Source organism: Calidris pugnax, unplaced genomic scaffold, assembly GCF_001431845.1.
Source record: "Calidris pugnax isolate Ruff unplaced genomic scaffold, ASM143184v1 scaffold92, whole genome shotgun sequence".
Taxonomy (NCBI): domain Eukaryota; kingdom Metazoa; phylum Chordata; class Aves; order Charadriiformes; family Scolopacidae; genus Calidris; species Calidris pugnax.
Genome location: NW_015090823.1, coordinates 1253331 through 1277065, shown reverse-complemented (window position 1 = coordinate 1277065; position 23735 = coordinate 1253331). Strand labels below are relative to the sequence as shown.

At 49.5% G+C, this 23735-nt stretch overlaps 1 protein-coding gene across 1 annotated transcript in view; it reads right to left on the bottom strand.

The window, feature by feature from the left end:
• Positions 1–23735, bottom strand: part of GRIK4 (glutamate receptor, ionotropic, kainate 4) — a 141951-nt gene that overhangs the window by 40496 nt on the left and 77720 nt on the right. The window contains exons 5-7 of the mRNA XM_014940008.1: positions 23443–23621; positions 20297–20350; positions 6745–6906 (exon numbers count right to left, since the gene is read on the bottom strand). Of these exons, the coding sequence (XP_014795494.1) occupies positions 6745–6906; positions 20297–20350; positions 23443–23621 (395 nt within the window). The remainder of the gene's footprint in view (positions 1–6744; positions 6907–20296; positions 20351–23442; positions 23622–23735) is intronic.

The window sequence follows — 23735 nt, the reverse complement described above, 5'->3', positions numbered from 1 at the left end:
TGATCTAGTTAATAATCAGCCATTTACTCTCTTGTGCTCACTGTTGTGACTAAGATTTCACTTTTAATTATTGTCACCTCCCGACTCTGCTGGAATTAAGCCGTTGCAGCTCATTACTATCAAGGCTACATTTTCCTCATGGCTACTTCCCAGACCATTCTCTTACCACCCCAGCTCCTGGCAAGAGGGTCAGTCTCCAGCCCAGGGCTCCTTTCCCCGACCTTTCCCTGCTTGTGATTTTTCCTCCCCAAGCCCTATTAGGTTTATTCAATTCTGCCTGTGGCCCTGCAGGGACAATCTCGCCCAGTTCAATCATCCCAACGAACCTTTGGCTTCAATCGCGTCACTAATTGGAACAGAGTGAGCCAGACTTAACCCTGCTTGATCTCACTCAGATCAGTGGTAGGACCTCATTGACCACAACAGCCTGGAATTTGGCAGTTAACAAGCAGCACGAAACCTTAAAAAGTACAAGTTAAAAGGCACGATTCCAGCTTCCAGCACGAACCCCGAACACCAGCTCTAACGGCACTGGTAACCGCTCACTTTCTCAACCCTGTTACAGACTCACATTTGCTCTGTCACATTCCTCCAGTTTAATTGTTTTTACACAAATAGCATCCAGGGACTTCCCAGTGAGCACCAAGCACCTTAACTGGCAACTGTCAGTCTCACGTCTGATGCTTCTCCCATGCAATGGGCAGCACCTTTGGCCATCTATCCTGAGAGCTCTCTGCTGGTAATAAGGATTGACTGGCTCCAGAGCTATCAAGTTTTATTACAGCTGTTTCGCAGGAGGTAAACTGTAACACCGGAGGACACCAAAGGAACTGGTGGCAGAGTGGGACCAGAAATTGGGCAGCCTGGTCCTGTCCTGCCAACGTGATGAGATACCACAGTTCTCTTTGCAACAGCAACAAGCCTCCCTCCTGCACTTCATCCCTTCTGTTCAGGGATAAACCTGCTAATGTCATTTTGCTTAGGATTCCCACCTGACCTAAACATTCCCACTCCTGGGAAGCATTTTTCAGACTTCGTAAAGGAGCTGATATATCCTCCTCCCTACCTTCTTTTTTTACCTTCAATACAAGTTCCTTTCCTAATAGAACCCCTCCAGCCTGTCCTGTCCTTGTCCCCTGTTCCACAAAGCTCTTTAGTATATATTGAACTTTAACTGTGGACCAAATCCCATTCTGGTTACAGAATACCATACACAATTAACAGCTGCTTTCCTGAATTAGGAACCAGTTGGCCAAACGAAAATGTTATGAGAGCAAATGCAACCCCTCTGACCCCAAAGTTTCACCATCTCATATCAAATCAGAATATTGGCCCAGCATTTTTAATTTTCTCCTGTCAGATTTTCATTTCCATTTTCCCTGAGCAGTTAATGATCTCTTATTAGCTGGTGAGCAAGAGACTTGTAGATCTTAGTGAAGCATTTGACATTATTGATTGGAATATTTTACTCCTCAGCCTCGAACCATTTGTTAAGATTTCTGGCAGCCCCCATATGATTTCAAGCAATTTAGGGATTGGGGAAAGAGATGTGATGCATGGGATCAATCATCTCAGTACGGAATGGGAGTCCCTCCCATACTCTCAACATACCTCTTGCTTTTTTAAAAAAAATAAATTAAAAAAATCACAGCTTTCCTCAGAAGCACCACATTTCCATTCCTGATCCTGCTTATCATTTTTGCCAGCTGTTCTCTGCCCCATGGGGCTCAAAACCAGGCTCCTATGCCAGCCCCTCAATGCTGTAGGCACCGGGACAATGGCAACACAACACCATGCCAGTAAACAGACCCATGACCCTCCTTTTAAATCCCTACATACCTCGATTCCCCCTTCAGCCTCTCTTGAGCAGCCACCAGGATTCAGACCTAAGGAGGTTCATGGCCTTCATTCTTGTCACTCCTCTGGTATCAAAATCCTCTAAGGCACTCCACACAGAATCACAGAATCACACGGGGTTGGGAGGAACCTCAAGAGATCATCTAGTCCAACCCCCTGCCAAAGCAGGTCCACCCAGAGCAGATTGCACACGAATGTGTCCAGGTGGGGTTTGAATGTCTCCAGAGAAGGAGACTCCACCACCTCCCTGGGCAGCCTCTTCCAGGGCGCTGCCACCCTCACAGGAAAAAAGTTCCTCCTCGTGTGTAGGTGGACATTCTTATATTCAAGGTTGTGCCCATTTCTTCTTGTCCTGTCCCTGGGCACCAACGAAAATAGATTGTCCCCATCCTCCTGACACCCACCCTTTAAGTATTTATAAGCACTGATGCCCCCTCAGCCTTCTCTTCTCTAGACTAAAAAGACCCAAGTCCCTCAGCTTCTCCTCTTAAGGGAGATGCTCCAGGCCCCTCATCATCTTTGTAGCCCTCTGCTGTCCCCTCTCCAGCAGTTCCCTGTCCTTCTGAAACTGCGGAGCCCAGAAGTGGGGGGACCCAGTGCTCCAGATGGGGCCTCCCCAGGGCAGAGCAGAGGGGCAGGATGACCTCTCTTGACCTGCTGGTCACACTCTTCCTGATGCCCCCCAGGATGCCATTGGCCTTCTTGGCCACCAGGGCCCATTGCTGGCTCCTGGGCATCCTGTTGTCCACCAGGACTCCCAGGTCTTTATTCTCAGAGCTGCTCTCCAGCAGGGCAGCCCCAACCTGTCCTGGTGCAGGGGGTTATTTCTCCCCAGGTGCAGCACCCTACACTTGCCTTTCTTGACGTTCATCAGGTTCCTCTCTGCTCAGCTCTCCAGCCTGTCCAGGTCTCACTGGATGGCAGCACAGCCCTCCATACATCTTCCTGTGGTCACTGCTGTGGGATTGTCCTGCTCTGCTGCCGCCCAGCAGCGCTGCCATGTGTCTCCCACCTCTACCCAACGCAGCATTTGAGCTGTCACCCTGCACTACCTCCCCAATGGCCACCTCCCTCTGCCCCCATTCACTCGGTAACACTAATAAATTGTACCCGACACAGCAGGGTAATTCGGGGTGCAGGCTGTGTGGAGGGAACGGTTCATAGGCACTGGAGTGCACAGCTCCGTGGGGTTCTTTGCTCTCTCTGGCTTTGGTAGGTAGGCAAGTGTCTTCTCGGAAGGTTAATTGAGGGGGTTAACACAAGCTCCCTGCTTCCAGCTATCTCCCGTGGCCCAGAAAGTTCGGCTGAGCACTGGGTCACTTTAGCACACCCACTCCGCTTCCCTGCAGGCTCCAGTAAGTTACTGGTGCGTTAAGTGAAGCTTAACTTTGAGACTTTGCACTGGAAGAGATGCAGAGATGCAGAGCAGCCACGCGGTCTCTCATGCCTTGGGGCCATAACCTCCAGCAGAGGAGAGAGAGCTGGAGGCAGCACCTTTTTAACTTCCTCCACGCAGATTCAGCAAGTGGGATCTGTCACTGCTCTCCTGCACGTCGCCTATAAAAATCTCTGACTACCTTTTATGTTCTCATTTTGAACCACAGCTTTGTCACTCTGTCACAAAAAAAAAAGCCAATTTGCCTGTTAACAAATTGATCCTCTTCCTCGCGTGCATCATCCCATTTGTGCAGATCCCTGCTGTTTTCGTTCCGTCTCTGCAATGTCAGAGCTCCGTGACAGGCTGCACCTGAGAGACTTGTGCTGGTTCCCCCCCTCCTCATAGGGGGCTTCCCTCTATCCCTAAAGCCCAATTATTGACAATGAAAGTTGTTGGTAAAAATTACAGCCTGGTGGATGCCTCCTCAGAACAAGGCTCCAGGAAAGGGAGCCGAGTGCTCCGATCCCCTCGGCACAGCGGGCAGCACGAGGAGAGGCTGCAGCTGAGAATTAAGGAGGTGTTGCAGGGTACAACAGTGACACAAAGCCCCAGGAACAACTCATGAACTAGAAAGGGTGAAGAGACAGATCTCCAGCCCTTCCACAGGACCATTCCCACCAGGGTCTTTAAGACAACACTATGGGGTACCTTGTGCCTCGGGGGCAAGGATGCTGCCTGAGCTCTGCCCTGGTAACTCCAGCTCCTCGCGGGATGCAGCACACCTTCCTCCAACCCCTCATCGGCCCTTCTGGAAACTATCAGCAGGTTAAGCTTACCTGAGTGGAAGATTCCACTTTTTTTTTTATATATTTATGGAAATCTCCCATATAAAAACCATGTTTAAAGGTAAACTAATACCCAAGGAAATATGAACAGGTTTGGCTTGTCTGGGTTTTGCCATGTGGTTTTTCTTTTCTTTTCTTCCTAAAACATTATCCTCTGTATCTTTGCCCCCAAACATAACACAGAGAATTAAAGCCATTAAAATTCTCTGGAATAGACTTTACAATCTGGATTTTATTCAATGACATAAACACTTAATTACAAACATCTGTTTTAGCCTAAATTCTAATTACCTAATCTAGCCATCTGTAATTTGAACGATTTTCTCTGATTTCCTTTCTTTGCAATGTGATTAATGAGAATGGCATTAGAGCAAGCATCTCCCTCCTCCTTCCTCAGACGCTTTCTCAGTGCCAGCAAGAAAGCCCTGGGATTTTGCAGCTCACAGGAAACCTCCCTCCTGTCACTTCCAGCTGTTGAGCTTCCTTTTCTCTTTTTAGTATGAGTTATCCCACGAGATATCTGCTTCCCAGCACTAAAAAGGGAAGCTCTTACACAGAGAGATGCTCCCTGGGAGATGAGACCTGCCAGATTTCCAGCAGCAGAGACAATGCATGGCAAAATGGCACTGGATTTCCTCTGCAGACACAGGTGAGGAAACACATGCCCTGCCTGGGAATATTTCCCTTCACCTCCACTCTGTGTCTTCACCACCCAGGGCAAGGCATTTTTCTCATCACCTGGGACACGCCGTATGGGTGAAGGGAGCCTTGCTATGAACACAGAGTCAACATTTCCATCATCAAAAAGAAATCATCTTTTGCTTAAGACTCTACACTAGGAGAAGTGAGAAGAACTCAACCCATTTTTTCCAATCGTGCTGTAAATTCCCTCTGACTCTGATATAATGGGAAAAGTCACCTCCCTTCCATGCCTCAATTTCCCATTGGAACACCAAGAATAACAGTCCAACCTGAGCAGCTGACCACCAGCCAGCACACGGGGGGCTTTCCCAGCACAGCAGGAGCTTGGGGGGGCACTGCAGCCCCCGGGGAGGTCCCCTAATGACAGCAGGGCTGGAGAGGTTCAAACCAGGGCAATGCAGTGTGGCTGAGCCCCCTCCCTCCAGACACGTCCTCCCTGGCCTGGGAGGAAGCCTGCTGCATTGTGCTTTATGAATGAGTGAAAGGAGCATCCAGCTGGCTTAATATTACACTGATGGGTGATTTGGGCTCAGGCTCACAAACCAAACAGCTCCATTCAGCTCGGAACTCCCTCACTCATTAAAAAAAAAATAAAAAAAAAAAAAAAAAAAAAGAAAAAAAAAGGAAAAAAAAAGTGCTGCAATAGGGCATACTCTTGCATCCTCCCACCTACAGATTTTGCTGGTTGTTTAAGACAACACAGGGTAAGAAGTCACAATGAAATCCATTAATTCCCCATCACACCTGCTACGCTCCTGTTCCTACTGTCTGCCCGTTGTACTATTAGGAGGAAATTTATTTTTTAATGACTCTGAACAGTCTCTGCAACTGTCATCCAAATAGGCAGCTTTCTGGTAGCAATCCTGAGAGATTTAGTGGGGCAGACAGCAAGCTCACTGCGTGGCAGGGCTGGGAGGAGGGACAGCAGGATGGTCCCAGGCACACAACAACCATGGGCTGAGCTCTGTGTCAAGCCAATAGGATGTGGACACAAAGGGCAGAAAGCTCCTTATTTTGCCTGCTTAAGATCCCTTTGTAGTGACAATAAGGAGGTTTTCAGCAGTACACAGCTGCCTCAGCTTGTCAAGGGGACTCTGAGTTCATTAAAAATGAGGCAAAGGGTTCCACTGGTGGCATTTTCTCGCTCTCTTGTCTCCTCCCCCAGCTCCAGGAGCAGCCCCCTGCACCCCTCCACCCCCAATTTGGCAAATCTGCTTTGCAAACCTTCCCAGTTATGAAGAATCCCTGGGGAAGATTTCGGTGCTGATCTGCACTCTCATCAGGGAGGTGTCAGAACACACAACACAGCCCCTTGGCATCTGCTTAAGCCCAGCCCTTTCTGTGCTGTTTGCATCCAGGCTCCCTCTTCCACAAGCCATTTTTCTACAGGTAAATAAACAGGCGCAGATTTCACAAGGGAAACACTGAATCAGGGCTGCATCATCCCATTGCACTCACATATAAATATAATTCAAATTATTAGGCTTGAATTTAAAGCTGCAGAGCCATTCAAGCACGGATAACCCCTCTAAAGGTCTACACCCACCTGGCTCCCCAAGGTCCCTTTGGGCAACCACAGGCTTTCAGGACTGCTTTTTGTACAGGATGCTCCCCTGTATGTCACAGCTTGACACCCCAAGTCCTCTCCTACCTACTTAACTCAACTAAGGTGCTCTGCCTGGATCATCCTTCCCACTCCTGGAGCACCATCTCCCCAAGATTGGCTTTCACAGGCTGGTGATGTGCCCGAGCTCTTTAGCACAGGGGTTACCTGGATTAAATAATTAGTCAATACCATGCACCCATACATTTGAGACCAGAGTTTCTACCTCTGCATGGTCTTCACACTGTTCAGTGTATGTTCAGAATCAGCCCACAGCTCTTCTCACAAGGTTTCCCTGATGGACTAATGCACCTTGGGACTCACGGAGGATGTGGACAATGTGAGTGAATTTTACTTACTGCTGGCCCAGTAAAAGGAGCGTGATCGCAGTTCTCCTGCCAGGACTGGTTGAGGCTCTGGACAAACTCTTGGAAGAAAGCATGAGACTGGTTGAAAATGGAAAATCCCAGGATGTTGACTCGGTCATCCAGCAGGCTGTCCAGGCGCTGGAGGGAAAACTCCTAAAACAGACCAAACCAGAAAACAGGATTAGGAAGAAAACAGGCACCAAAAGCTTCAGAACCACTCAATACCCTTGAAGGGAAGATAGGACCGTGCAGCTACAAGAACCTGCACGTGGAACCTACCACCTCCGAGCTGGGGCTGACATCCACCCCCTGCCCAGTAAGGAAGAGCTGGGTGCTAACCACGATTTGACTCGGCGTGCTGCCTGTCTCAGGCCTTGAATGAAGACGTCAAGCAAATCCAGTACTTTATTGGCCAAGTTCCACAAAAAGACCAAAAAACCTTCCAAAGTGGGTTCTGGGAACTTTTACCTTCTGACCCGTGGTTCCTGCCAACCACACCTGCATGTGTTGGTCTTCACAGCTTATAAACCAGCTCTTCTGACAGGAGGTTCCCTGTAACGCAGAGGTTACAGCAGAGGAGGGAGGCGAATGATATTTTTCAGATGAAGGCAGTAACCTGCTATAGCTGGCCAGAGGGGGTCACCTCTGTTGTGGAAGATCCAGAGCACAGAGCACACTTATACTTCCCAAGCAAGGTTTTCTCCAGGACACTCCCAGAAAAAGATCTCTACTTAGTTCACCATGAAAACACTGCTGTGCCCAGGTATTGCTACAGCTCAGAGTCCCCGACAGTGCAAGCACATGGGCAATGGGTGTCCATCCAAACCTGGGGCAGGAGGGATCCCCAGGTCACCGAGACCACCAGATTGTGAAGACCCATGTCTGGAGAGAAACTAATCTCCTTTCTCTACTATTCTTAATTTCCTCTGAGAGCACACTCAACTGGACCTGAGCCTGGGCAGCAAACATCATCTGCTGAGAGAAGCTGCTCTACCCACCACCATAGCCAATTTGGTGACATCAGGTTTAAACAGTTAAATTAAATCAGTTCCTCCCCACAGGGCAATCCTGCAGTGCTCCTTTCTGCCATCAGGTACCAGGAGGAGATGCCCCTCACGGGACATCCTAATGTCCTGTGGAGGGTACGAAGGTGCTTTGACTGTGGGCTTTGGAGTAAGGCCCATCCTCTTGCATTTCTAAGAGTTAAGTGGTAAGATGTATAAAAATGACTGCATTAAAAAAAAAAAAAAAAAGGCAAAAAGAGAGAGCTCTATTTTGCTATCACATCAATGGAAGCAGTTGCACGACAAAGCCAGTTTCCTGGAGAAGAGTCCAGCCCTCCTTGTCCTATTAGCAGGAAATAATGGTGCCTTCCTCACTAATTTCTCTTTTGCTAATTGCTAAAATGGAGTGAGAAGGTGGGAGTAATAGTTTCAGAAACTGCTGGGTACCCATTCTCTTCCATCACTAATACGAATGTCTTTTAGCTCCGTGGACTAGATTTCAGCAAGTCAAGTCATTTTTTATCTTTCCTGCGTATGGGTGCACGTAGGAACAATGTCTGTAAATCTCTGAAACATGGAGTTACAAGACTATTCCAGCACGGCAAACTCCCACGAGAATGTGATCAGACACAGGATTAAGTGCATTTTGGACACAACCGCATTAACGTTAGGTAACATGAAATTGCCTGTGAACTATTGATTCATTTGAATGATATTATCCTCCTGCCTTCCTGACAGGTTATCCATTTACCCACAGCATCCTGTCAACCTGTGCAACGAGGGCAGATGGCTAATGAGGACCTGGGCCCGAGGAGATCCCGGATGCCAGCGGAGCAGCAGGAGATATCTTGAGCCCCTGCAAAATACTACCTGCCCCCAAGCCAGAGCCCGGAGGCAAATTGCACGGGGGGCACAACACAAGCAGCTGCCCGACTGCCCTCTTGGCTTCGTTATATGCAGGAGGAAAATGAGATGTTACGTTCCAAAACACCCACAGAGTCCAAGGCTTCAGTCTCAGGTCAGACCGCCCCGATCTCAAGGCAGAAATTAGTGTCTTTATTTATTATGCCTTTTCTCCCCTGAAAACATTTCTAAGCTTTTGAGGCTGCTCAGGACCTGGCAGGTTTGTTCTGCTCTACTCCTTAAATCAGCAATTACCAGGTGAAGGAATGAGCCCCGCTGGTCTCAATACCCATTGGGGGAAACTGAGGCAGAGGTGTGATCTGCCCTGGTCATGCAGCCATCTCAAAGCTGAACCCACAGGTATGGTCCTGCTTGGTCTGGCTGGGCGGTGGGGTCAGTCCCAGCCCCCAGCTCAGCTCCCTGTGCAGCTTTGGGAAGGAGCCCTGCTCACATCACCCTGATTTCCCTGGGGAAATTCCGGCGCCCGGACAAGGACGGAGGCAGCTGCCAGCGCTCGCTGCCTGACAAAGTGGCAGGCAGACCTGGACATGCTTCCCCCAGCATCAAGGATTTGCTCTGGTTCAAATGTTAACAGCAGCTTTTTCCCAGCTCCCATTAGTGGTGGCTGGTCACTGCAAGCTTTGGTCTTTTTCTGCAGCCAACGCTCTCCGTATCTGTTTTTCCCTAGGCAAGCCTCCAGCTGCAGAGAAAAACCCATTTCTGTTGCTGTCATGCTCGTAAAGCATCCGTCTTTGTGACACACGGGGACTGCATGGCCCAGACATGACCCATTCCCTGTCCCTTCCCTCCTCTCCAGCTCCAACCCTCCGCCTTTAACTGGTTTTCCATCGGACGTGCGATTCTGCATTCTGGGGACCCAGGTCAGAAACAAGTAAATGAGCCATGAGCTGCCATGCAATGAGATGGAGATAAAGCATCCTTGGGGGACACACTCCGTTTGCAATGGGATAAGAGAGATTTGGTAAGGTCAGGCTTGCTACGGAGGGCAAAGGGGCGAGAGCATCTGGATACTCCAGTAGCTGCCGGCGCAGTTGCTGTCCCTATTATTATTTTTTTTTTTTCCATCCCTACACGGTCATTCACCACGCTTGACATTTCCAAACCCACGTTTTGCAAACACAAACTCGTTTGCCATTCAAGGCCTGCACCACGCAACTGTTTCCCAGTGCTTTCCATCAACCCCAGTCCCACCTCCCCGTCCTGCCCTTCCGACGGCGAGCGACGGCCGAGTGAGGAAAAAGGGTGGAAAACCCTGCTCCCGGAGGTGATCTCAGATGGCTCCTCTCCCCACCTCTTTGCATGCACGTTTCCCTTTCCAAAGAGCAGGCTGAGGCAGAGAAACACTGTTTGAGTTTGAGAAGCAAGGCTTCAGACCTGGGAATGGCTCTGTAGAGGGTGCACTGGGATTTGGTGTCAGATCCAAGGGTTTCTCATTGAGACGTAGCGAAGATGACTTTTTGCCTAAGCTAGGAAAAATTTTAAGCAGTCTGAGCACAACTATGGCATACACACCTGACCTTGCCTTGACTGCTAGACAACGCTGGTGGGGCTAGGGCTCACAGAGAGCAGTTTCACAGCTGCCTTTGCTCTTTTCTCCTCCTCTCTTCCTTATCTGCAGTGCTGGCTGGTGCTTTTGCAGGCTAGAAGATAGCTTTCCAATGCAATAAGAGCAAGGGGCCATTAGGAAAATAACTCACACCTGTCAGTGGATTCTGTTTAATGGGGGACTCCAAGCCCTGCTGTGCCTTGCCCTACCCTCCTCCTCCCGTGCAAATACAGCTTTGTAACCACATACTCTCAGGCAAGATCAGGGTTCCTCATGAGCACAACAGGGTGTGCATCAAAGAGATGGGTGCAAACCTCCTAATCCACTGCCCATGATTTTTTTTCCCTTCCTTACACTGGAACAATTGGAATAGTTGACCAGCACTTTGCCCTCAGTCTCAGTCCAGCTCCTTTATGCCACCCAGTGCAACCTGAGGCATGGAAAAAACCATCAAAACTCACGCCAAGGCTAATTTCAGGTACACCAATCCTGGCTGCCTGAATCCTTCCCCCTCTTCTCAGTCTGCTTTTCAAAGCACCCACCGATAGTCAATATTCTGTCTGATGAGTTCTCAGAAAAAGGTAGGCCCTGGGGGTCTGCAGCCAAAATTAATGAACTTTTACAGAGGAAAAATCCCCAGGCTTTGCTCGAACCACCACAAATTCTGCAGCAACACCAGGCAATTACAGTAGTAGGTTTTCTGACTTCTACTACAGGGCTGCAACCACTAAATACGTGCTGTTAAATAACAACACTTAGCAATTCTATGGCACTCTATATTTTTCCAAGCGCAGGGCACACATTAGCTAATTGAATACAAAGGGGTTCCCTGGGAGACGGCGCTGGAGGAGTTATTAGAGGATGAAGTCACTCTTGGGTTTCTGTGCTTCATGCGGCACTCGACCTGCGTTCTCACTTCACGGCAGCAGACAAAACCCTATGGAGTGACCCCAACGTTTAGATCACAGGGAGGACGTGGCTAATAAAAGCCACGCGGCCGAGCTCCGTAACTGGTGATTTTAAAGCCACGAGCTCGGATTCCTCTGGCGTCGCCAGCGGTGAGTTACGACGGGGAGATTTACAGGCTGTAGTCTCCCTGCTGTCAGGAACACAAACCCGTAGGGTGCAGTGGTATTACTCAGTGCCAGCTGATCCCCACGGGGACCCGGCTCCCACCTCAGCCTGCGCCGGCCACCATGCTCCCACAACTCCGTTTTCTGATGGAAATCCCCCTCCTGCCCTGTCCCTCTCACTCGGGCTCTGCAACACAACGGCAGCAGCACGCAGCCCCTCACACTGTCACAGCTCAGCCCTGTGGGAAGGTATGAAATCACTGCCACCTCACCCCGTGGGGACTCCTGCCAGGAAATCATTCTGCCCGTGATACAAAGGGGTAAACTGAGGCACGGGACAAAAAAAACCCCACAAGTAATTAAAAACCTGACAGCACGGATCAGCCTGAGAGAGACATGGCTTAACAACACAGAATCCCAGAATCACAGAATCACAGAATCACAGAATCACAGAATCACAGAATCACAGAATCACAGAATCACAGAATCACAGAATCACAGAATCACAGAATCACAGAATCACAGAATCACAGAATCACAGAATCACAGAATCACAGAATCACAGAATCACAGAATCACAGAATCACAGCATCTTCTAGGTTGGAAGAGACCTTAAAGATCATCTTGTCCAACCGTCAACCTAACTGACAAAAATAGACCCCCGCACAACAAACAAGGAGCATCATCACTAAACCATCCCTCCCAGCACTACATCAACCCGTCTTTTGAACACCTCCAGGGATGGTGCCTCACCCCCCTCCCTGGGCAGCCCATTCCAATGTCTGATAACCCTTTCAGTGAAAAAGTTTTTCCTAATATCCAGCCTGAACCTCCCCTCGCACAACTTGTGACCATTTCCTCGCGTCCGTGCGCCTGTGACTTGAGAAAAGAGACCGACCCCCACCTCTCTACCCCCTCCTTTCAGGGAGTTGTAGAGAGCAATAAGGGCTCCCCTCAGCCTCCTCTTCTCCTGGCTGAATAACCCCAGCGCCCTCAGCCTCTCTTCATAAGACTTATTCTCCAGACCCCTCGCCATCTTTGTCGCCCTTCTCTGGACCCGCTCCAGCACCTCAATGCCTTTTTTATGGTGGGGGGCCCAAAACTGGACACAGTACTCAAGGTGAGTAAACACGCAAAGCATCAAAGCCAGGATTTGTTTTTAAGCATGTAACTAATGAAATATCCTCTCAAACCTGCACCTGAGTGATCCACCAGACTAAAGCAGACCCCACGAAGGACATCCAGGTCTTCCCTCACTACTGGTCCTGCTGCCACCGATCACACCCTGGGAAGAGGCTGGAGACTTCTGCAGGGAAAGGGCCGGTAGTCAAGCAGGGGATTGATTATTAGTGTCATAACAGGCTGCCTGATAAGCAAATGGTTTTTAAAGTGTGGAGCTGTGAACCCTAGAGACTCCCCTGCACTGCCACGCTGCAGTCTCACTTCAGCGAGTGGCTGCTTGGTAATTGCTCTCCCCGCAGCGGTGCGACGGCCAGTTTGCTATTCAAGCCCTCTGCATCAGCTATTGAGCTCCTTCCAGCTTTATCGATTTAGCTGGTGATATTGTTCTGCATCCCATTTGTGTGCGCGGAACCTGGCTCCCCGACTCGATTCTTATCACATTTTTAATAACTTAGATCACCCGGGAAGCAGGGAGATTGCAACCCTTACCTGCAAGCTGGAAACAAGTACAAAGATGGGCTCCTTTCATTTTTAGTGACTCCCAAGACCTTCCCACACTCTCCTTGACCTCCCTCCATCCCAAGCCCCTGGAAGATGCAGGATTTGCTCAATTCAATCTACACTGACAGCAAGATGTCTCCCTCCCTCCCTCCCTCCCTCCTCTTTCTTGCTCACACACACACACATGGTATCTTCCTCTCTTAATTACCGCAAGGGCTTTATTGGATTTTTGGATCTGCTTATTAGCAGCCTCCAAAACACCCTCTGACACTGTCATTGCCCACTGCTCAGCAGGAGAAACCCCTGGTGCTGTAAGCTCAGCAGCCTGCACTGACCTCATTCCCCCCGGTCCCGGCCAAGGATCCGGTCCTCGGATGGTGGCGAAGGCTGATTTACACCAGGCTGTGGCTCCAGAACACACTGTGCTGTTCCTCCTCTATTTTAATGCGAGGTAGGAAGGAGAACGCTGGGCCAAGGCTTCCATTTCTCTATTAAGCCCTCACCCTGGCAAAAACTTCCATTTAAGAGTAGTTGGTGCTTCGAAAAGCTGTCACCCTCCAAACACAGGCTTTCAATTCCCAGCCCAAGATTGTCCGGCAGCTTTTATTGGAAGGGCCAAACCTTCAGCTAGTGCAAAGTGAGCGCAGCTGTAGTGACATCACTGCTGACATCACTGGATGCCAGTGTGCATCGTTATTCACCATTTTAGGGTCAACCAGAGTATCTCAGCTCTTGGCTCTTTGGGCAAACAAAACTCTCCCCAGGGAGTCTCTGCCCAGGCCATGGGTGGCAGGACCAGTACCCTTAATCCGAATGGACAGAGGGTACCACCCTGGTCCCATTTACACTGAATGGATCTGGTGCAACTGCTCTGCAGTTACTCCAGTTTTCACAGCTCAGGCACCAAAAACATGTTTGAATCCTGAGCAAAACTCACTGACAGAGAGGAAAGCAGGACTACTCTTCCTCCAGGGACACCCAAACATACGGCTAAAACATGGATTCCACAAAAGAAGCTTGAAAAGACTTTGAGGCTCCTATGTCACTGAGGTTCCCTACAGCACTCTCGTACTGAGGGAGATCATTAACAGCAGTATGAGTAGAATTAAAACGTGCAAATCAACAAAGGAACACAAAAGACAGATTAAAGTGAATGACCTTCCTAGGAGACCAGGAGTAGAGGCATGCCAAGGACTGGCCCCAAGCATCCCTACCAGCCTTGTGTGTGACTGTGCTCCTCACGTGACTGGGACATTTGGCCCATGCAATGGTCAGTGCTTCACAATCCATCACCAGTGACCAGTTTCTCCCCTGAGATCGTCAGACCTCCTCTGCTAGATGTAGCAGTGGAGAAAATACCTGCCTTTGCCTCTCAGGATCCTGTTGCCCTCAGGGCTGAGCTACCGAGTCTGTTAATCACTCCTAAGCTCCTCTAACAACACATTTATTTATTTACTCAAGTGGACAATATTATGCTAAGTGCTTTATGGTTTTCTTGAAAGGCTCAGTTTATTTATTACGTATTGACAGAGTCAATAAGTTTATAATGGGCCACATGTGAAAATCAATTTCTCTGGAAGAAAAAAAGTCATCACAGCAACAAATTGTGGCCTTTTGAGTAGGTAAGTGGATGTGGGAGATCTACCCAAAGTAATGTTAGTGAGGCATTCAGGTAGTTAAAGAGGAACTGTGATCTCAGTGAACTTTGGGACAATTTAGGGGAACTGTCCCTATACAATCCGGTTGCTCTTACAAAGCCGACACATCACAAAAGCATCAGAGGGTGCCATATGCCAGTAAGGATGGGTCTTTTAGCTCCTCATGCAAGGAGAGCTACTAAATTTTGGAGGCTGTTCTTCAAAGGAGAGCAATTTAGGAGAACACATTGCCCACTTCCTTAGTAAAAGCAATTTACTTCAACTTATCTCCAGGGAGTCTGCGGTTTGAAGAGTGACAAATCCTCAAAGAACACAGAGGTCAAGTGCTAATGTCAGGATCTGAACAGTACAGCTCTTGGAAAACAAGGGCTAGAAGTCTGCAAGACAAATAGGACAAGACACCATGAGGGCAGAGGAAAAGGGAGAGGTTTGCCCTCACAGCAGAGGTCCTGGGCTGTATCTGAGAGAATGATTTACTCAACACTGGAAATCAAGCACAGGATGGACTCTGAGTGACGCATAAAGAAGACCCAAGACAGGTGAGGTAGCACAGGCAGCAAAACACAGTGAGGCACAGTTATTGCTTTGTCTAAATCCTCCTTTTCTTCACACTAACTAGAACGAGGAGAAATTGCTTTGGCATCCTTGCAAGAACCTGATTTGTTTGCCCTGCTACCACATGCCACTGAAAATATGAACCATAAATCCAGGAAATGATCGGGGCTCTACAAAAAGGTTTGCATCAGCTACTGGGAATCAGGAAGGCTGGCTGGACTGCAAGGTAAAATTTTTCAAAGTATAACAAGAGAGTCCACGTTCTTTGCTTGTTCTAGAGCACAAGGGAGAGAACCTGGTACAGCTGGGCCAAACCCCACAGCCCGTGCTGGAGCTCACACCACACAACCAGCCATAGGAAGAGAAGGTCGTTTCACCAAGATAAGGTAATTTCACAAAGCAGGGCTGAAAACCTAAGCTCCACAGCCTCAACCACAAACTAATCTGCAGTCCACTGTCCCTCTGCTCTACTTCACATCATTCCTTCCTCCCAAAGGATGTCACCAGAATGACAAGCTCCCGCTGAAACGTGTGATGCTGCCTGGGTGATTTGGACACTACTTTCCTCTCCAGTTCCAACAGGGCATCCAGAGCAATAATTCAGCTTTGAAAACCTCATCCTATATGAAGAGCGACCAAGCTCCTTAACAAATCACTAATGAAGAAGAAGAAACAGGAAACAAACAAACAAACAAAAAAAAACCCCAAACCCGAAACTGATTTATCTGGTCTCTGGAAATTGAACACAGCAGCTGTTTTATCAGCAACAACACCTCTGCACAATATTGTCGGGGAACAAAACTGCGTCCAATGAATGGAGCGTCTGACTCAAGGCACCAGTAAAACTCCTTTACACCTTCCTTCTTACAGTAATAATTTTAATTGTTTCAATTATTTCCATCTAATCTCCTTTATAATGATGTTTTTAAATTTAAACCCAGCCTGAGGTCCATACGTTATATTAAAAAAAAAAAAAAAAGGAAGAGGGGAAAAAAACCCCCGAGCCAAAACCAACAACAAGCTACACAGAATTAACAAGGCTAAAAGAATTAATTGTAGCGCAGGATTTTGGAGGCATCCAACATCCCTTCTGCTCTGGGCTGTTGACTTCAAGGATTTCCAGCACTAGGAGGAACAGTTTTTCTATGCGCAACAGCCTGCTTGCACTGCTCTATTTATACACTGGCATTATGAGTATTATGAGTACTATTATTATTATTATTATGGAGCACACCATTGACCCTTGCATGGTGATAAGCTGTGAGGACACACAGAAAGCCATGCCCTGCTGGGGAGCAGGGATGAGGACCAGCATGGAGCTCATCTGGGCACAGGGGACAGCTGGCCACCGGGTTAGTGTCTGCCATTAATCATGGGGACATCTCAGCCCTCCCAGAAGGGTAAGCCCCACAGCAAGGGAGTTTGTCTCCACGTGGAGATGCCATGGAGAAACTCGGGTCATTTTCTGCAAGGGGACTGAGGACAGAAGGGTGCTTGGTCACCACCAGTTCACAGATAATGGATGGGGGGAATGAAAACACACCAGACCTGCTCCGTTGGGCGAGTTTCATTAGGACTCCTGGAAAATTTGTTGAGCTGCTGTTGCTGACAAAAAGGGTCCCTTGAGCTGGCTGAAGGAAGGCTGATAATGAATTCGCACACAGTAAATTAGCCTGTGGATATTTTTACATCAGGCTGCTCGTCTCTGCCTCGGCTCGGATGGAAGCGCATGGTGGGGCCAAGGACTTCCTCCTCCTTTGCTCCCGCCTTCTCCTGCCAAAGGCTGGCATCTGCTCTCCTGTGCTGCTCTGCCTCCCCGCCGGGGCTATCTGCACTCATCGGGCTGGCCATGGAGGAGCTGTCACCCCCAAAATCCCTCTCCCCGTGGACCGGCGCCAGGGGAGTCGCAGCAACTCGCCTCCATCTAACGCTCCGCAGGGAGAGGAGCCGCGCCGCTCCGCTGGCTGTCGGCTGGGATGTGCTTATTAAATAAAATTAATGCTAGAAGACAGAAACAGAATTCCCCTCTAGTGCCGCAGGGCAGGTGTTTAATTCAGCATTTTATCCCCCCCCCTTTTTTTTTCCTGAAATATTTTTCCTTCTCCAAGCAGCTTAATGCCATACAGACTGTCTATTCCCCTCCTGATGGGTTCTCCCTCCATTTAAAGCCATCTTTTTGCTTGCTCTCCTTGACAGCGGTTCACTATGATTTTATCTTTTCTATTAGGCAGTGATTGCGAAACCTCAGAGGGTTCATTAGAGGCTTGATAATCCCTCCAGATTTATTAGTCTAAATTGCTCACTCCCATCTCTCATCCCCATTTAAATATTACTAATTTCCTTAAACATCTCTTCCATCTGCCCAGGTTTTGCCCGATGTCACCTTACTTTAATGGTCCCTGCCAAAAATCCAGTTAGTTCTGCTGAGGGCTGTTTTTTTGGGCAAAGTGGTAAAATAGCCTGGGTAAATAGATTAATATCCTGGGAGAGTGAATGGCAACAAAATTCATTTCTTTCTCACCTGCCATAACTGCATTACACCAGACAAATGGGTTTCAAAGACAAATTTCACCTCTTGACCTCGAGCAAACGCTTAATCACAACCCATGGCTCAAAACCAGTCTGCTGGTGGTGGTGGTGGCAGCAGGGAACTTAATTTTTATAGTTATTTCTGTTGCCCCAGCACCACCCAGGACACATGGACCCCACTGTGCTGGTGATGTGCAACCAGAAATCCATTACTATGTGCATAGTCCTGGTCCATGGGGTGCACAGCGGCTGCCGGGACCGGGGAGGGCAAGTGGAAGAAGGAATGGTTGTTGGGACCAGAGGGCAACAAGGAGACTATTGCTGGTACTGGGAAATGACTGGGAAGTGGTTTAGCACTGTGAGCAGGATCTGATGGGGATGGCCACTGTCCCTTAGTTCTGCCAGCAGCACCAGCACAGCTACACTCTGACGGGGGGGGGGGAGAAATCACAAAGCAGCTTTAAAACAAGTGACCTTCACCTCCCGAGGGCACAGCTCTTCCCTTAGCGTCCATCACTGGCTGCTCCCCTCCAGGGCCACCCCTTCCCTTGGCTTTCCTGCCCAGCACCGATCATTTGCATGGGGATAATCAGGAGCAGTGAAGTTTGTTCTTGCTGGACTGATATTGAGCAAGGTTGGGACCTATGGATCAGGCGCTAAGCAGAAAACAGAATGCTATTAGCTCAGGCAGGAAGGTTGTAGTTTTTTCTTTCTTTTTTTTTTTTTTTTTTTTTTCCTCCTGACATCACCTTTCCTTATCCCTTTTTCCATTCTCTGTCCCAATTGCTCTCTTGGCTTTCAACCCCTCCATTTCACTCCCTCCCCCTCCTCCTCTCCACTCCAGCTCTCCTGCCTACACGTTTGGCTCCATCCCTTCCCGTCTGTCTCCCACCCAAACACAAAGCGTGATTCAGCTCTCGGCTTTCCTGGCACACGCACACCCTGGCATAAATATTAATAGAAATTAGAGAATATGAGTATCATTTGGGGTTGGAAGGCACCTCAGCTTAATCATCCAGCCCATCCTGCCGCACTCAGGTTTCCATCCTCCCCACACCAGCGTTAACAGGAGGGTATCTGGTCTCCCCGCTGGTAGCATTTCCACCACGCCACTTGGCAGCCTGTTCAAGAGCCTTGGAGCTGCTGCAGCAAGAGAAGTTGCTCTGATGTTTATTTTGGGTTTCCCCCTGCTGCTGCCTAAGCCCATTACTCCTTGTTTAGCACAGTACTCGGGGATTTAACCGCACGATCCCCCCATTAATGTTATTAGTAGCTATAAAGCCAAATCACCGGGGGCCATGCTGAAGATATACCCCGCTCTGCCTCTCAACATTTATGGTATCATCCTTCCTTCGTCTCGCACAGCCGCTCTCAAAGGCACAGCAGAAAAGCACGGGGCTGCAGTGCCCTCGCCTGCCCCAGCACAGCCTGCCCTGCTCCCGGCACAGGGAACAGGCTGGGGGGCTGACACCCCTGGCCTCACCCTCCTGAGCCCTTGGTCAGGAGCCACACGTCTGCTGGTGCTTCCCAAGGACCCACACATTTCATCACACTGGCTCTGTCCACGATGTCTACAAACCCAGCCTTCGGCAGCCGCATGGGATCAGTCGGTACTGCTGTTGGCTTCATAGAATCATAGAATCATAGAATTGCCCAGGCCGGAAGGGACCTCCAAAGGCCATCTAGTCCAACCCCCCCCCAGTCCGCAGGGACACCCCCAACTAGACCAGGTTGCCCAGGGCCTCATCGAGCCTCACCTCGAATATCTCCAGGGAAGGGGCCTCAACCCCCTCCCTGGGCAGCCTGTTCCAGTGCTCCACCACCCTCACAGTGAAGAACCTCTCCTCATCTCCAGTCTAAATCTGTTCCCCTCCAGCTTAAAGCCATTGCCCCTCGTCCTGTCACTGCAGGCCTTTCTAAACAGGTTCTCCCCACCCTTCCTGTAGGCTCCCCTCAGGTACTGGAAGGCTGCTATTAGGTCTCCCCGGAGCCTCCTCTTCTTCAGGCTGAACAACCCCAGCTCCCTCAGCCTGTCCTCATAGCAGAGGTGCTCCATCCCCCTGATCATCCTCGTGGCCCTCCTCTGGACCCACTCCATCAGGTCCATGTCCTTCTTATATTGAGGGCTCCAGACCTGCACACAATACTCCAGGTGAGGTCTCACCAGAGCAGAGCAAAGTGGCAGAATCACCTCTCTGGACCTGCTGGCAACGCATGCTTTGATGCAGCCCAGGATGTGATTGGCCTTCTGGGCTGCAGCTGCCCACTGCCTGCTCATGTCCAGCTTCTCATCCACCAGCACCCCCAAGTCTCTTTCCTCAGGGCTGCTTTCTAATACCTCCCCCCCTAGTTTGTATTGGTGGCGAGGATTGTTCCTGAAGAGCAGGGCAAGATTTGCCCTGATGGATGCAGGGGACACCCCTCTTTGCCTCCTCTCCTCCTCCGTCGTGACTCCCCTGCTCCCCCCAAAGCACGTGGCTCTTCCCAACGCTCCCCACAGGCCAGGGAGATCAGCTCCCATTAACATGACTCTACACGCACGCGGGAGAAAAGCCGAGAAAAACGCCTTACCAGATTAGTGAAGATATACGTGTAATAGGCAGACGCCATTCCCAGTTCAGCTGCCTGTGAAGGAGAGGAAAGGAGATTAGACCAGCGCCTGACAATCTTCAATCTCCACTCCGGCAAGGCAGAGACTGGGCCACATTTGCTTTTTCATCCTTATCGCTCCCTGCGAGCGCCGCTGTCTTCCTGCAGGCGGGGACAGGCGGGACGCGCCGACACAATTTGACCTGTGAAATTAAAAGTCTGGGGAACCAATTTTTCAGCAGGGCTGAGCCTACCTCTGAGGCCTCCTCTCCGCGACGGCACCGACAAAGCACCTGGGCGGGGGCTGCCTGGCAGAGAGAAACCACCCAACCCTGCACGGGCTGCGGCTCCACACCCCCCGGGACCATCCCCGCTCCCTCTGAGGCACGGTGCAAGGTGACATTGAGGATTCCTGCATCCTGCTGGTGTATCCAGCCAAGGACAACCTGGAAGGAAGACAATCTGGAAGCTTCTGCATCCCCAACAGCCCCAGCCCAAGGCCTCCAGAGCCCCTCGGGATGAAGAGTTCCTTGGGTGTTGCTGCATGTTTTGGAGGGAGGATGTTGCTGCTTTGTAAATAATTCTGCTCTTCTCCTGTTCAACTACCAACACCTTTTTGAACATCACGAGGGAAAGCAGCAGTTGAGAGAGCTCAGGGTTGTCTCCTTTCACCCCAAACAGCACAAGGCAGAAAAAGCTCTTCTGGAGTTAGAGGAAAAGGATGGTCATCCCAGCGGTGGTTTTCCCACATGTATCAGTCAGATTTGGGCTCCACTCCCACAAATTAATTAGCATGAATGAAGCCTAATAACTCAGCCTGTTCTCCAGAATTTAGACAGGGTTTCGATGGCCAGAGAAATAGGAAAAAAAAAAAAAAAAGACAAGGGTAAAAGTGTACAGAGATGCAGAGAGAAGGTCACAGATTTTTCCATGGGATGGTATGTTCTAGAGATCACAGATGAGACCATTGAAGTCCGTTCTCAAAATCCAAAACTCCCAGTAAACAAAGAGTTGGTTGTGGGAACAGATGCTCAGGAAAGTGAGGGATTAATCTGCAGATCCTCCTGAAAGCCTATGTTTCACTGCCAAGCACAGCTGGTCTCAAATCATGCTTCCGGACCTTGGCAAAGAGGTTTTCCCATCACCCCAGACCACACAGAGGAGCTGGAGGCAGGGAGGGAAGGACCAAAAGCAGCACCTCCTTAAACTGGTTTTAGTCCCTTCTCCATCTCCCTGTTCTTTATCTATTTCTGCATAAAACCAAAGCCACCACCATTGCAGCAGGGGTGGACACGGGCAGCAGGGGAAGCTCTAACTGCCCATGGAGAACTGAGGGTGGCTTAGGTCTGGCTGTGTCCGGCCCTTTGGTTGCACACTGTCACCCTGTCCCTTGCACAGGTGGCAAAACGGACACAGCAAAGTCATTTGACCAAAAAAGAGCAGCACGGCTCCAGAGGTGGCTGCTGACCTGCCTTTCAGCCAGCTCTCCAGACAGCTGCCGCGTTTTTAAGCCCCTACACAATAAAACCTGGCACCCGTTGCCCTCCCTCTTCCCTTCCTGGGGACGGCGATAATGTCAGCTCTCCCTCTGACCCACTTTGAAGTCAGTGCGTTTGATTTCAAGGGCAGAAAATCAAAGAGAGCCACAAAGCCCTTCCCGCGAGCATCGCTCCCATCCATTTAACGTGCCCGCTGGCAGGTGGGCGGCCGGGACAGGCTGGTAATCGAGGAAGCAACCATGTGTCTCCAGACCATATGTGGAGGGTAAGAGATGAGAAATAGCAATTTCTCTCCTTGTCCAAGGCCAGGAGCAGTCTCCTGAGACAGGTCTGACACAAGGCACTTTAAAACCAACAGTGCTTTTTTCTCGCTTTTGCTGACCCGTGGGTAGGGGCCAAGGAGGTACCTACTGACTCAACCTCACGCCCTTGCTGCGGTTGCACCTCTATAAAAAAAATACTTTCCAGCCTCTCAAGGTGCAAGAAGTTGCCAGATGAGAAGCGCATTGTTTATCACCTTCCACTGCTACAACCCTTGAGCTGGGAAGACTACATTAGGCTTTACTGAGCTGCTGAAAAACTGCGGCCATCTCTGACATCTTTATCAGTCGTGGCAGAAGGATGCTCGAGCCGGGAGGGGAGGCTGCGGGTGCCCGAAGAGTGCTGCTGTGTGTCTGTGGGAAGTCACTATAGCAACAAGAGGAGGGGGACAGCCCTCAGCAGCCAGGCAGCAACGGGGACCAGGAGACAAAAAAATAAAAAAAAAATTAGCAAAAAAGACCACAACCCCACCCCTCTTCCCAAAAACCCCCCAAACCCACCTATTAAAAATGCAAAGTTGCAAGCAGAGGAACAAAAATCTTTGGGGGTGGTGTGTGGGGAATAATAAAACCAGCTCTAATGGTTTCTGCTGGCTGTTATCAGGGATAAATCTGATACAGTCAAGGGCTTTGAATGGCTGACTCCCTGACACCACAGCCACGACACCCTGTGTGACACCTGCACCCCCAGCCAAGGGGGGGATCTTGCTGCTCAGATCCTGCCTCCATCGAGGAAAGTGCTCCTTCCTTCCAGGATGTGGGAAACTCTACACAACTTTAGACTCCATCTGGAGCCACTGCTCAATTTTGAAGTAGGCTATCAAAACAAATGCTAAAAACTGCAGCAAGAGACCATTTAAAAATAAACGCAATTAAAATAAAATCTTGGTTAATAAAACAATAAAAAAAAAAGGAAGCAAAAAGTTAGAAATACAGTTGGAGAGAAAATGAAAAAAACCTATTGCACTGATTGACTAATTTCAGAGGGCTAAGCAGCCCTCCACGGCTGTTGGATGGATGGCAACAGGAGCCACGAGCACACACCACTTCTAGAAAGCAAACACATCAGCTCGGAGCAATTAAAACCATTGCTTCCACAGATGCAGTCCTGGAAAGAGAGAACAAATAATTTTCCCCAGAAACACCATTCAGTGGCAATTCCTCTCTCAGCAGAGACCATTTCCAGTGCTGCTGCAGGAATTTTTACACTCCATTATCACACAGCACCTGCACGCTCATGTACCGCGCGCAGTATCTCGTTGAGTGGGAGCAGCAGCACTTACAGCCCTGACACCGAACAGACACTTACCTTCTGCAAAATGGTGTGAGACATGGAAGCGTTGGCGTGCACAATGATGGTGGCCGTTTTGTCATCGCGGATCTCTTTCAGGAGAGGGGTAGGATCCCGGCTGTCATCCAGCATCCGCACTGAGAGCGTGTCCTTCGAAATGAGGAACTGCCGAAGCAACTTCTCCAGGTTTAAAAGGCCTTCAAATCAAAGGAAAAAAAAATAATAAAAAAAAAACCCAAAACCAAACCAGATAGCTTTAAATTTTATGCTTGTTCAGAAAGAAATTCTCCTGTGGCCCATAGTCATCCCCG